The 15,261-nt window shown below is 40.6% G+C and overlaps 1 protein-coding gene and 1 long non-coding RNA gene across 4 annotated transcripts in view; both read right to left on the reverse strand.

Moving 5' to 3' along the window:
- Positions 1–627: 627 nt before the first annotated feature.
- Positions 628–9,454, reverse strand: LOC309396462. The gene is made up of 7 exons (XR_014176121.1): positions 9,439–9,454; positions 8,402–8,479; positions 7,345–7,495; positions 6,046–6,134; positions 2,714–3,131; positions 1,205–2,512; positions 628–922 (listed from the first exon to the last, which is right to left on the reverse strand). It is a non-coding gene; the product is annotated as an uncharacterized lncRNA (long non-coding RNA).
- A 2,273-nt stretch (positions 9,455–11,727) lies between these two features.
- PHACTR4 (phosphatase and actin regulator 4) overlaps positions 11,728–15,261 on the reverse strand; it is an 86,956-nt gene continuing 83,422 nt past the window's right edge. For all 3 annotated transcript variants that reach the window (XM_081961757.1, XM_081961756.1, XM_081961755.1), the window contains one exon: positions 11,728–13,717. In XM_081961757.1, the coding sequence (XP_081817883.1) occupies positions 13,702–13,717 (16 nt within the window). In that variant the 3' untranslated portion in view covers positions 11,728–13,701. The remainder of the gene's footprint in view (positions 13,718–15,261) is intronic.

A 15,261-nucleotide genomic window follows, 5' to 3' on the forward strand; every position in this document is an offset into this window, starting at 1 on the left:
TGGGAAGCTAAGTGTTCTGTGTGCCTTCGGCATTTAGTCATGCTGGCCACATGACCACAGATACATCTTTGGACAGCGCTGGCTTTTCGCCTTTGAAATGGAGATGAGCACTGCCCCCTAGGGTCAGGAACAATTAGCATGGGGAACCTTTACCTTATCACTTCCAAAAATTCACTTCCTCATTCTTAAGATTGCTAAGTGGCAAACCAGGAAAATAAAAAAGTATCCAATATGTGAACTTCCGGCTAATCTCAATATCCCAGACCATAAAATACGACACTTGGAGCACTGGGGGAAGAGTAACTATTTCAAATGGTGCCACATCAGATTGAGAGGATGCAATTTATCAATTTGTTTTAACCTCAATACCAATACTGCAAGCTGCTCAGAATGTACAGAAATGTAGTAACATGTAAATTGGGGGAATTAATTCTCAACTTTGGCCAAATCAGGGATCATGAAAAACATTGGCGAACTATTTTGGAAATGGTTCTAAAAATCAATTATAGTTGAACTAATCAATAACATGAAGACTTGCACATGAAATGAAAGGCACTGGTCTCTAAATACATGTGTAAATACGTAAAACCATAAAACAATGCTAAGATATTCAATTATATAGTCATTTATCAAATTCCAGTAATATACTGTATAAAAAGGACTGAAAAAGGCAGAGGAATTTAGGATTATGTTCCTCCTGCTCTTAACAGTTCCTCTCAACATCTTAAGCCCACCAGCCACAGCAGTGGCCTCAAGCAGAATCCCCAAAATTTGGCTAAACAGGGCTAAAGCATAGCGGAATTCAAATCAGTAGGTTCACAAATGTTCAACAATACATGAACATTTACAAGATAAAGTGAACATGTTCTCATGGCAAACTAAGAAAAACCAAATAAGAGTTTGCAGTTACTACTTTACTTTACTTTTATTCAATTTATAAACCGCACCCTCTCCCTGAAGGGACTCGGGGCGGTGTACAGTCATATTAAAACACAATATAAATACATATAAATATAGATAGATACAGATGGAGGAGGTAACATACAAACTGTACAATAATAATTAAAATTAAAATTAGAGATACATTAAAAACTACCCCTAAAAAACTACCCCAGAATAAAATGTTTGCCAGGATAAAAATGGGACTATAAATGGGCTAGGCCAGCTAATTGGAACAGGTAATTAATACAACTAATACAAATACCAATCACAGGTGCATTTTTTAATATTTTTATTATTTACATGTAAGTATATTGAAGAGTGATTGTCCTGACATTTCACTTGTCATAAAATCCAAAGTGAAAACAAATAACATATATACTACTTAAACAGCGCTAGTGTTGTACAATTATTTTTGACCATCATATTCATTCTAATACCACGATGCATATATAACTTTCCAGGTCCCCCTATCCTAATTTTTACGCATTCCGACTTCCACCTCGTACTTCTAACCATTGATAGAATCTGTTCCATGTGTCATAATATTCTGTCTGTCTTTTTATTTTTAACGTTAGTCTATCCACCTTCCTTATTATCTCCTCTGAAGGGGTGTTTTCAATCTTCCATTGCTGTGCATGAATTTGTAACCAAAATTTCCTTGCTTTTTTTAAATTATTTTTTTTAAAGGCAGACTTACAGGTACCAAACATAAAACATAAAAACATCTTTCAGTTACATCCAGTGTATTTCCTTGCTCCACATGTGGTAGCGTGTGCTTGGTCCAACACTTTGGGGACATTATTACTAAACATTTTAGCCAATCTTGCAGGGGGTGGAGAGATGCCACCTATCAAATATTTTATAAAGATTCTCTTCATGTGTGGCCAGTGTCAAATTTCCAATTTCTCTCCCAAACTTTTGCCAATCGTCCAAATCAATGTTATATCCAAAAATTTTCGCCCATACAACCATCGTCTCTTTAACTTGTTCTTCCATTTTATAATCAAATATTTGTATAGTACCCGTATCAATTTGTCATCGGCCACTAAATTTGTGTTAATTCTCTATAAAAACCCGTTTTCACATCCTTCACATAATGATTGAATCTGCAGGTGCAACCACCACTCCAGTTCTATCCCTCGGTCTTTTAATTCTAATCCAGTTTTCAATTCACCCTTCTCATTTAGTATATCCTAAATTTATATAGATTTCATATTTATAAGATTTCCATATTTATAAATTTTCGGTTTACCAGTGCTTCTAAAGTGGAGAGACAAGCTGGTATTTTCCTAGTTTTGTTGTTTAATTTTATCCCACTGTTATTTGTGTAGTTCTTCCCTTTGATCCTTATACACCTTGCTGTTAAGTAGATACCTAGGAATTTCATTTTTTTTCTCACTATCTGAATATTCACTTCCTTCATTAATTCATCCTTCTGTTTATTTGTAAGGTTTTTAACTTATCATTTTGGTTTTTTCCTTATTTATTTTTACTCCAGCAACCTCTCCACACTAATATTTCTCTTTAAGTCTCGGGCCTTAATGGATTTTAATGGATCCTCTAAAATAAACTTTACTTTACTTTTTACTTTTATTAAATTTATAAACCGCTCCCTCTCCCGAAGGGACTCGGGGCGGTGTACAATCAAAAGTTAAAACACCATATACATAGAGGAGACATCAAACCCGGTAAAAACGAATTACATAAAAAACTGTACAATAATAATAAAATTAAAACAACATTAAAATCTACCCCAAAAATTTAAAATAACGACTAGATCGTCTGCAAATACTTGTAGTTTGTACTTTTCTCTGTTGATTTCCAGTCCTTTAATTTGCTTTTCTTGCCTGATATTTCTGGTTTGCACTTCCAATGTTAAGCTGCAGTTTTGTTCTATATCCAGCACTATAAATGGTGCGGCAGTCTACGTTGCGCTAGAGTTGATGATGTTATCCATTCAGTCAGGTCTAATTCTTGGCCATTCTATGGGCCAGGACTCTCTGCATCATTTGATCTTGCATGGCGTTGGGTTGTCCTGAGCTCTGGATGGTTCATCAATGCCAGACTTCTATCCGATGCTGCTTGGTCCAAGCGTTTTTATTCCTCCAACCCTGTCCAAGTAGTTTCTCTTCCACAGCAAGACTGAGAACAGTTGATGCTTTCACCTTTTTTTCCTTCCTTTCAAATAACTTTACAAGAAAAAGCAAACAAAAATGACCATATTTAGAGTTTAGAACTCGATTTTTGATAGCTCCAGATCTCAGTAATTCAATTCAGTAGAAAAAGATCCATTAACTAAAAGCAGGAATTTTATTCCCATTGAGGTCGTGTATAGAATTCAATTAAGAATAGAAATCTTTGTCACTTTAAATGTACACTAATCAGCATACCTTAAAATGAAATTTCATTGCATTCAACTCTCAAAATATAGCATGTGTGTGTACACACATGTACAATATAATACGATAGCAGAGTTGGAAGGGACCTTGGAGGTCTTCTATTTCAACCCCCTGCCTAGGCAGGAAACCCTATACCGTTTCAGACAAATGGCTATCCAACATCTTCTTAAAGACTTCCAGTGTTGGGGCATTCACAACTTCTGGAGGAAAGCTGTTCCACTGATTAATTGTTCTAACTGTCAGGAAAGTTTCTCCTCAGTTCTAAGTTGCTTCTCTCCTTGATTAGTTTCCACCCATTGCTTCTTGTTCTACCCTCAGGTGCCTTGGAGAATAGTTTGACTCCCTCTTCTTTGTGGCAACCCCTGAGATATTGGAAGACTGCTCTCATGTCTCCGCTAGTCCTTCTTTCTATTAAACTAAACATACCCAATTCCTGCAACCGTTCTTCATATCTTTTAGCCTATAGAACTTATGTATTATAACTCCCCGACATAATTTCTAGTATCTCATAGAATAACAGAGTTGGAAGGGAGCTTGGAGGTCTTCTAGTCCAACCCCCTGCTTAGGCAGGAAACCCTATACCGTTTCAGACAAATGGCTATCCAGTATCTTCTTAAAGACTTCCAGTGTTGGAGAATTCACAACTTCTGGAGGCAACTTCTGTACCTGCGGGATCGTATTCTGCCCCATACATCCCTACGACCCATCCGCTCGCACAGAGAGGGACTTCTCCAGGTGCCATCCACCAGACAGTGCCATGAGGCGGCGTCTAGGAGCAGAGCCTTCTCTGTGGCGGGCCCAGCCCTGTGGAATGACCTTCCCCCGGATATTAGGACCACTACTGACCTCCGCTCCTTCCGTGTTAAGCTCAAGACCCACCTTTTCCAAATAGCTGGCCTGGCTCAACCATAACTTCGTAACACTCCTGATGGGTTTTTTAATTTAGTAATTTTATTTAAGGGGATTTTAAATTGTGTTTTTAATTGTGTTTTTTAATTGTGTTTTTAATTGTCTTTCACTTATAAGTCAACTCTCCTCCATGCACATATGTATATGTCTCTGTTCTTTTTGTATATATGTTTGTCTTATGTGTATTTTTATCCGTTTTGATTGTACGCCGCCCCGAGTCCTTCGGGAGAGGGTTGCGGCTAATCAAATAAAATTATTATTATTATTGATTGTTCCACTGATTAATTGTCCTCACTGTCAGGAAATTTCTGCTCAGTTCTAAGTTGCTTCTCTCCTTGATTAGTTTCCACCCATTGCTTCTTGTTCTACCCTCAGGTACCTTGGAGAATAGCTTGACTCCCTCTTCTTTGTGGCAACCCCTGAGATATTGGAAGACTGCTATCATGTCTCAGCTAGTCCTTCTTTCTATTAAACTAAACATACCCAATTCCTGCAACCGTTCTTCGTATGTTTTAGTCTCCGGTCCCCTAATCATCTTTGTTGCTCTTCTCTGCACTCTTTCTAGTGTCTCTTTTCTACATATATAACCACATACACACATGACTGAGAAATATGCAAAATATGATCCCAATTAACTAATATACATTTATATAATGTTGTGGTTTATTGCAATTTTTATTTTATGAAAACATGCAAGGAATTTTGAATAAGGTTCTCCAGTTCAAAATCCCGAAACCCCACACCTAAGGGGAAAAACAGATTAACATGGAGCATGAAACAAAACAATAGAGCAGGAGTGTTTAACATTGACAATTTTAAGACCTGTGGACTCCCAACTCCCAGAAATCCACAATTCTTAAACATGGCCAAGGGTGGATATATCAAGTATAGAACAAGGAGAGGAGAGGATGAACATAGAATTGTCTCCTGCATGGTTTATCTCCTCTGTCACGGTCCAGAGACTCAGAGAAGCAGTAGGAATATGCAGGCTGCAGACCACGGAGGCCCAACTTGCTCTCCAACAGTGTGGAAGGGGACCATACGTCATAGGACAGAAGCCTACGCTCCCGTACGCCACATGGACAGAGCTGAGAGAGTGAAAACCCTCCAGGTGTCCCTGTTGGGGGAATAGACCAGAGACCACCCTCATTTCTCCAGGAAGGGGGGAACTGGAGCAATATACAGATAATCCTTGATTTACAACAATGACTGCTCAAAGCTGCAACAGCCCTGGGGAAAATAATTGAGTTATGCCCTTGCAGTTGCAGCATCCCCAGACAAAAATCCGGGTGCTTGGCAACCAGCATCCAAGGATCATGGAATCACCAGCTGCAACCCTCTCAGCTGGCCTTGGACAAGCCAAGTCAATAAAGAAGAGGGGGGGGGGGGAGAGAATTGGTTCATTAACGGCCAGTGATTTACTAGCGTGGCCAAAAAAAAAGAGGTAGAAACAAGCTGACTTATTCAACCTTGCGTACCAGGGGAAATTCTGGTCCCCGTGTGTCATAAATCAAGAACTGCCAGACTACCTGATCATAGGTAAAGGGGGGGACGGATGGACTTTCACTAGACATCCTGGCAGAACGGTCCAGGCAGATCATCATCATCGTGGCTTCAAAATCTAAGGAACTGATTTGGGGAAAACTCAGCAGTACTTTTTCATTATAAAAACAGGATCGCCAAGGTCAGATGACGGAGATGGCATAAGATGAGGATGACATCATAGAAGATTATCTTCCTTCAAATCCTTGTTACAATGTAAGATACAGAAAAAAATATCAGGGAAAAAAGGTACCTAAGAGACTCGGGTTTCGAAATATTTCTCCCACCATTTCAAGACTGAGCGGACACCGCCATCTTCCTGGTTGGGCTTTCAAAAGCCTACTGAAACACACAATTAGAAACACAACATAGTAAGTTAACATCTTCAAACTGTGGCTCTTGCTATACATTCCTGATTGGGTTGTAACTTATTTGTGTCTCCTTTTCCTTCACGTTTTTTTTTTTGAAGGTTTCTTTGGAATATAGAGAAACGGCAGGCAAAAATGTCTCCTGCATGGTTTATCTCCTCTGTCACGGTCCAAAGACTCAGAGAAGCAGTAGGAATATGCAGGCTGCAGACCACGGAGGTCCAACTTGATCTTCAGCAGCGTGGAAGGGGACCATACGTCATAGGACAGAAGCCTACGCTCCCGTACGCCACGTGGACAGAACGGAAGAGACCGCAATCTCTCCAGGTGTCCCCGCTGGATTGTTACGTCAAGCACAAATTCCTGCCTTTCTGGAAGTGTGGCTAAGTCTTCATGATTTCAGATTAACTGCGGCTCAAGATAAAACTGAACAGAAAGAAAATAAGAGTCCAACAGTTATCTAAAGTCACCTCTCACCTTAAAATCACTTGCCATTAGCAATAGCAACACAGCCCTCTCTAAGCAGTTTACAGAGTCAGCCCCTTGCCCCCAACAATCTGGGTCCTCATTTTACCCACCTCGGAAGGCTGAGTCAACTTTGAGCCTGATGAGACTTGAACTGCCAAATTGCAGGCAGCCAGCAGTCAGCAGAAGTAGCCTGCAGTACGGCACTCTAACCACTGCGCCTCTTACAAGACATTCTAGAAATCAGCATTTGGGGAAGCTCCGCGTGCTATTTCAAATAGACATTTCCAACAAAAGTAACTTCAATTATAGAATTTGCAAGACTGCCTAACGGGAGAAAAAAATTGCACCCATCCAGAATTCTGTTACTTTCACCAGCAACAATAGCAAGGGATGATTCAGCCAACTCTAAAGCAACACAGATCGTATTCTTCCAAGTTCAACTTTGGTTTTAAGTATTGGAGCTAGGAACAATGTGTAGGTGTGCAAGCCTTTGCCTTTAACACCACTGTTGTAGGCTTGTTCCTGGTCAAAGTCTTTCAACACACCTGAGATAAATGATCAGGCTACGGTGCACTTGTTGCAATCCAGCTAGAGGCCTATGACAGCTAGGAAAACAATATAGTGCTAAAGTTCTATTGCTGAAAGTTCGGCTAACAGTGACCATATATTACCTATACAACTCAAGGGATGCCAAACTGCCCAGGGCAAGCACATACCTTCTACTTTTGAACCAGATTAGATTCACAGCATTGAACCTTGTCCATCATCTGAAACTGGTCAGAAGAGCAAATAAGATTTGTCCTCAAGTGTCAGATGATGCATAGGAAGTTCCAGTAGCAGCAGAATTCAGCCAAACCAGAAGGCTGCCTGCATAGAAAAGAAACCAGAGTGAATGGCATCATTAACTTTTCAAATCTAAGGCACTTTTCATGCAAAATATGATCCCAATTAACTAATACATTTATACAATTTTGCAGTTTATTGGTGTTTTCAGTAAATATTGTACTTCATCTAAGAGTCAGTTGGACAACTTGAGGCAAATTACAAAATAAAATCCTACATGTTTTCATTTAATGAAAACATAAGGAACTCCAGTTCAAAATCCTGAAACCCCACACGTGAGAAAAACAGATTAACATGGAGCATGAAACAAAACATAGAGCAGGAGTGTTTAACATTGACAATTTAAAGACCTGTGGACTTCCAATTCCCAGAAATCCACAATTCTTAAACCTGGCCAAGACTGGATATATCAGGCATAGAACAAGGAGAGGAGAGGATGAAAATAGAATTGTCTCCTGCATGGTTTATCTCCTCTGTCACGGTCCAGAGACTCAGAGAAGCAGTAGGAATATGCAGGCTGCAGACCACGGAGGCCCAACTTGCTCTCCAACAGTGTGGAAGGGGACCATACGTCATAGGACAGAAGCCTACGCTCCCGTAGGCCACATGGACAGAGCTGAGAGAGTGAAAACTCTCCAGGTGTCCCTGTTGGCTCCAATTATGTTTGATAGATACATCCCTCCATTTATATAAATTTAATTCAAACTATGGGCAATTATTTATTCCAGGGAAGAATGCCCTTGCTCCTAAACTAAGGAAGATACATTTACCTTAATTAAGCTTTGCAATCTGGAGATTATTTAGGCCCAAGTACCTTAATTATGAGCAGCTAGGATTTTTTTTTTGAAAAAATAAGCTGAGCTGAAGACTGGGACCAATTTTAGATGTCTCTCAAAACTTAAAAAATAAAGGAAAAATGTTTAACAATACCTTTATGCTTCAAAGTCTTCATCTTTGAGGAGAATGGCATTTTCAGCAGCATCAAGCAAAAGCCAACAAAGTTCTTCCCTACAATAAATCCTACATTATAAATGAATACAACCATAATTGACACTGAGCAATTAATATAGCATGTTGGAAATGAGTCTATAAACAATGGCAAACCATTTGTTCAATCATAATGTATATATGTACATAATGTACAGCCATGCTGGTTCGGGAGCCAGTTTTATGCTTAAACTATTGACTATTATAAATGATTCTAACTCAACATAATGCACCATCCAGCCATGTACATCCATGTTGTGCGCTATCACAACTTCTGAGCCAACTAAAGCTCAATTATAAGCCAACTTTCCAAATTAGGAGACCTATTCTCTTAATCAAGGAGTCACAGGTAAGAGTTTTAAGTAAAGAAAATCCAACTCGCTTTAAGGTCACCATTAATAAAATTGGTAGATTACTATACCCTCAATAAACCAGCAACTTTTTCCCTGTTCACAACCCGATTGCGTTTCAAATAATTCACATAACCTTCTATTATTACCTTTAAAAAGACATAAAGCGGTGCTAATTCAACTAAGTATTCAACACCCGTATCATCTCTTTTGCCCATCACTTCCACATGGGAAAGAGGGGCAATATGTTTTTAATAATAATTCGGGGACGGGCGGACAAAGACTGAAGCAGCAGCATCTGCCTGAGATTCACTTCGCCCTTTTCCCAAAGACTCCATTAAGTTGCCTTAATTAAAAATAGAGGCTTTCTAAATGCCGCCCCTTTAAGCCTCTTGTAAGGTCGAGCAATTAATTCGTTCGTGCAATTTCTAACTGCGATTGTTGCTATTGATGCACCACTATCTAAAGACGCCCAGAACCGCTATGGGTCGGGAAGGACATAAAATTAATAAATACATTAATAAATCTGGATGTGCAACCCCCGACTTAATCTTTTATCTTAATAAAATGTCATCTATGCGATTGCCGCAACCGCCCTATTAAGCGAGAAGTACGATCAAGGAGACTCACCTCGCTTCGCCACGTGCCAAAGAAAGAACGAAAAGTCCCCCGACGCTAGTATTTATAGTGCGCTGAGGATGCCGGGAAAAGCAAATGTCGCATGCGCAGAAGAAATCCCGTGGAAGGTGATCAACCGAAAGCCAATGTGATTGCATTGGACTTGTTCCACGCAACCTTCGCTTTCCGGTTCTCACGCGGTGCCTTAGGGTGCGGGACAAAATATTATAATAGCCCAAACCACCTGTGGATTTCCCCACTTGGAGCCGAACCCAGAAGGACATCTTTCATCACACCTAAGCTGGCGAGCCTTGCCTCCTCGCATACTAGTTTTCAAGGAATCCTAATCCCTTGAAGCGGTCTTGGTTCATTTGCTTTATTGCTTGCCAAACGGAAAGTGCCACCGCGTGCAATTGGGAACCGCACGTTTTCTACAAAGGACATCTCTTTGGGCAACAGTACGCGTGCGCGAATCAGCGGCAGGCGAATCGGTGCAGCCAGACGGGATGAGCCCAAAATCTCGGAAGAACCCAAATCTCGGAAAATAAAGCGAGATTTCATGAGAAAACAAGGCGGAAACGCCCCCTATTGACCGAATACTAGCAGCTCCTTTAGCAAGAAAAAAATTGTTCTCTAGTTTTCAATTTTTCAGAACTTCTATCGAATTGCTTGAATATGATGTACTTTTTCTTAATTATTTTAGAATGCAAGATCTATTTTTCAAATCTCAAAAATAAGGCTTTCCCCAACCTATTTTTCTATTGGATATCCATATATATTTCCTAGAGATGGCTGAAAGCTTTTAGGGTTAAAAGGGACTGGATTGCTTGACCTGCTTAGCTCAAGGGTTGAAACTTCAAAAAAAAATTCTGCCTTGTTAGTGACCAAGATATTTGAAGACCAATGATTTTGGTTGAAATTCTTTATTCCTATATCTTCCATTTAAAACAGGCATGTCCAATATTTTGCCTGGCTGCATTGAGTGAAGAGGAATTGTCTTGGGCCACATAGAAAATAAATAATATATTTAATGTACATAAATATCAGTAAAAATATCATAATAATGTGAAAGATTTGCGATCTTGTGGGGCCACATCACTAGCCTTCCAGGGCTATATGACATCCCTCATTTAAAAGAAAGTAAATTTAGGTAAGAAGCTAGAACCAAATTAGCAGCTTCAAAATCCCCAACACAGTGAGGGGCCATAGGCTTCGCCATTTTTTAAATTAAGCCCCAAATGGTTGGCCTTACGCAGTGTGTGTGTCTTATCTATCCATCCATCCATCCATCCATCCATCCATCCATCCCTACCTATATCTATCTATCTATCTATCTATCTATCATCTATCTATCATCTATCTATCTATCTATCTATCATCTATCTATCTATCGGTATTCCTTTTATGTGCAAGCAACATTATGCAATTGCAGAAAGTTGCACACAATACATTAAGCATAAGCCATAATTCAGAGCAGTGCTTCTCAACCTTGGAAGTTTAAAATGTTTGGACTTCAACTCCCACTAAGATAACCTTTATTGTCATTTATTTTACCGTGGGCACACTGGCACACATTAAAAATGAATTTCTGTTGCCTGCTCTCAAAAGTGTAGACATACATAACTTACAGACATGCCTGGATACATACGTATGTATATACCTACACCCATACTTATAAATACATCACTGCCCATCTTGAATACATATTGGATACTATATGGAACAAAACTGACTGAATATGGATGTTCTGCTTCTAGCACAAAGCCTCCTCCCAGAAGGTAACAAGGAAAACGGATCATGAAGAAGATGTGTAGTGTCCCAGAATTCTCCAGAATGCTGGGAATTCTGGGACTTCAAATCCACACATCAACAAGTTGCTAAGGTTGGGAAACATGGATTTAGCACAATGTACCACAAAGTTCATGCAAATAACTATGTGGACAAGTTCAAGAACCTTGCCTGCAGAAGCCAATTAAAATGTAGATGGGGGGGGGGGGTTTAACATGTACCATAAATCATTGGGCACTTCATTAAGGATATGATGAAGTATGATGAAGTTTTGAAGAACACAAAAACAGAATACACTGGTATTACTGGGGACACAAAGAGTCGCTTGGATATTGAAACAGAGATTGCGAGTATAACAATAGAAGTGATTGAAATAATGCAAAATCCCATTTCCTATCCACCTACAGAAATATTCAATCACTCTCACTCTGAAACTAAACACCTCCGATGTTTATTCATAAACATTTGCATATGCATTATGGTGGAGAAGAAACAGAATGAAAAACTAGGATGTGTTTTTTTTCCTAAAAAAATTTATTTCATACAATCTTGTTGATAGGAAGACAGCACAATGATTTCCTTAATAGAGATTTTATACATCATGGGGGGGGGGGAATTGCTTGGATGAAAAGAGTACACTGGCACTTATCCCATAATCCACACCAAAAGCTTTTCTCCTTGCAAAATGGCTCCTTACAAAGATAAGACCACATTCTTCTCCCCTCACAGGAACACCAGAAAGGCAACTGGCATAGGCTGGAATGAGAGTAAGGGGAGGGGGGGGAGGTGAAGGCAGGTTTGCCCATGCCTTGCATTCCCCCAGATTCACTCATTAGGACAGAGGTTTTCAAACTTGGCAACTTTAAGACTTGTGGACTTCCAACTCCCAAAATTCTTCTGAGAATTGAAGTCCACACGTCCAGGTTTGGGGACCCCTGCATTAGGAGGACCATTTCTTGGATAGAAAGACCTCCAATATGCATAAGCTTTTATCTCATCTGTGTGAAAAGATAAGAAGAGGCTGGATGCAGCCTAAGCTGTCCGCTGCCCTTTAATCGCTCCTGAAATCAGTCAGAAGGGAGTTTTTTCAAGAAGATCGACTGCACATATATTCCTTGCTCTGCACAATGTTTTTAAGATATCTGAATCCTGTCCTCTTGTGTCTGGATCATCCTCCTCCTCCCCGAAAGGTGTGTAGTTGCAAAAGTAGCAGCAAAAAAAGAGAGAGAGAGAGGTCTCCTTCTGGATTTGAGGAAGCACAGCCATATCAGCCTCCAGCCTACATGCCTCTACAAGCTTCTACAGGTGTGACCTTTTACAGATGTGTGAAGAGATGTGCCGCCAAACCGATGCTCCAACTACAGAACCAACACATGTCCAAATTCTCGTTTTTGTATCTCTTCCCCCCCCCCCCGCCATCTCCTCACTCCAACATTATAGGAGAACCATCTCGGATGTGGCCAGCGATACACAGTTCAGAGAACCATTCCGTAAAATCTATTCAATGCCATGCCAATCTTCCCTTTCCTTAACAAGCTGGGTTTAAGCCCTTTGCGAATCATTTACGCTTCAGTACGTTTTTGCTACAAGTCTAAGAAAAAAAGGCAAGTTCCACATTAGTTTCAGGAAGTTGCTTTTTTAAAAAAAAAAGTCACGATTCTTTTTTTAAAAAAAAATACAGTATATTCCACGTCATCAGCTTCTTCAAGGCAACTCATTTCAGGCTTTGCAGTGTCCTGTTGAACAGGCCTAAAGGTGCATCCCCTCTCCACAGAAAATTCGCTCTCTTGGCTTTATAGCAAATCTGAGTGTCAAAGGGAGCTTCTTGTTGTCCATTTTTTGTTTCCCCCCTCCCACCCCCCACCCCCAAGATGCAGCATGTGCCACGTTAGAGCTCAACAATTCTTCCGCTAGACAACATATGATTGGTCAGTAGTAATTCTGCAAATTAGTAACTCCAAAAAAAAAAAAAGCTCATAAGCACCTTCCCCAAATCTCCAGTAATGTGTCAGTTAAAGTTTCTTCTGGGTACAGCATCATGTAGGTACGTGCATACTTCTCTTTCCATAGCTGCAAAGTCTGCTCTGATAAGTCTCGCTTTTCGTTGAGACCGGGAAATGAAAGGGTTAAGAATTAGCCAGAAGATAAGGAGCCAAGGGACATCGTCTGTTTGTATTGCCGTATATCTGAGGTATAATGCTTTCGGTTGTGACTTGCCCCACCGTGTGATCTCGTGGCACTTGTGACAAATTTCCTTTCAATGAAATGCTTCCCTTTGGGGTCAAGGGCGTTTCCCGTCCCTGGCCTGTTTCCTGGCGAAGAGAAACTTTTCTTCTGGATGTGTGAATGAAGGCTAATCTCAAACAAGCCTCAAGATTCCTCTTCAACTTGTGAGGCAGGAAATGACAGACACGGCTAGTTCGCTTCCCTTCCGGTGACGGCTCGTGCTTCTTGCTGTTCTTCTTTTATTTTAAAAAAGAGAAAACCTTAAGGCCGATGATATCTGCAAGACAAGTATAAAGAATCATATAATATGTATGTATGTATGCATGTATGCATGCATCTATCTATCTATCTATCTATCTATCTATCTATCTATCTATCATCTATCTATCTATCTATCTATCTATCATCTATCTATCTGTCCATCCTTCCATCCATCATCTTATATCTATCTATAATCTATCCATCCATCCATCCGTCCATCCATCTACCCATGATCTGTCTGTCTATCTGTCTGTCTATCTGTCTGTCTATCTATCATCTATCTATCTATCTATCTATCTATCTATCTATCTATCTATCTATCTATCATCTATCTATCCTACATACCCATCATTTGTCTGTCAGTCTAATTTAAATAACCACGCATCTTACAAAATGTGACCCTGTTACAAGCAGCAGTATAAAAAGATAAAATCCAGATTAAAATAAAAATCATTAAAAACAAATATAGCCACCCTAAGCAAAAGGTGGATAAGGATAAGCACCTAGCTATACAGCCACCTGAGCATATATTCACTTCTTCGCCCATCTCAGGTGTGATTGCAAGATTTCTAGAGGGCTTTTCTTTAGATGTTTTTAAACCGCCTTAATTGTTTTCATAAATGACCCAAGGTGTAGACATAAATGATACTCCTTCCTCCTCCTATTTTCCCCAGTTCAAATACCCTGTGAGGTTGCTGAGAGAGGGGGACTAGTTCAAAGTCACCCAGCTGGCTCTTTCATATCTAAGATGGGATTAGAACTTACAGTCTCCTGAGGATTGGCCCAAAGTGACCCAGTTGACTTCCATACTTAAGGCAAGACTAGAACTCACAATTACTGCTTTCTAGCCTGGTGGTTTTAAGCACTAGACTCATGATGGCGAACCTATGGCATGCATGCCACAGGTGGCATGCGGAGCCATCTCTGAGGGCAAGCGAGCCGTTGCCCTAGGTCAGTTGCAGCGTGCATGCGCATGCCAGCCAGCTGATTTTTGGCTTTTGAAGGGCTTTTGAAGGGCCAAGGGAGGCTGCTTTTGCTCACCCCAGCCTTCAGGAAAGCCTCCAAAGCGTGGGGAGGAGGGTGAAAAACGAGCCTACTGCGCCTACCAGAAGTTCAGAAACAGGCCGTTTCTGGCTTCCGGAGAGCCTCTGAGGGGCTGGGGGAGGCTGTTTTCGCCCTCTTCAGACTTCAGGAGGGCTGGGGGATAGTGCACACATGCACGGGGGTGGGACAGCAGGGAAGGTCATGCATGCATGCACGGGGGGCACGCAGGGGAGATTGAATTATGGGTATTGCACGCGTGTGCACGCTTTCGGCACCCGAGCCAAAAAAGGTTAGCCATCACTGCCCTAGACTATAACCAAGTCTTGAGGGTTTTCCAGAATATCAAAACAAATGGAGCTAATCTAAATTCAGGGGGAAGAATACTCCACGAGGCATGGCCGAGAAGGCATATATCCTGAGATATATGGTTGCTAATTGATGATATCCACAGAATGCCTTCTCTGACGGATCTAATGGGAAAGGCTGAAGTAACAGGGGACAGGCAGTCTCTTAGAT

Source organism: Natrix helvetica, assembly GCF_964273705.1.
Source record: "Natrix helvetica genome assembly, chromosome: 9".
Taxonomy (NCBI): Eukaryota; Metazoa; Chordata; class Lepidosauria; order Squamata; family Natricidae; genus Natrix; species Natrix helvetica.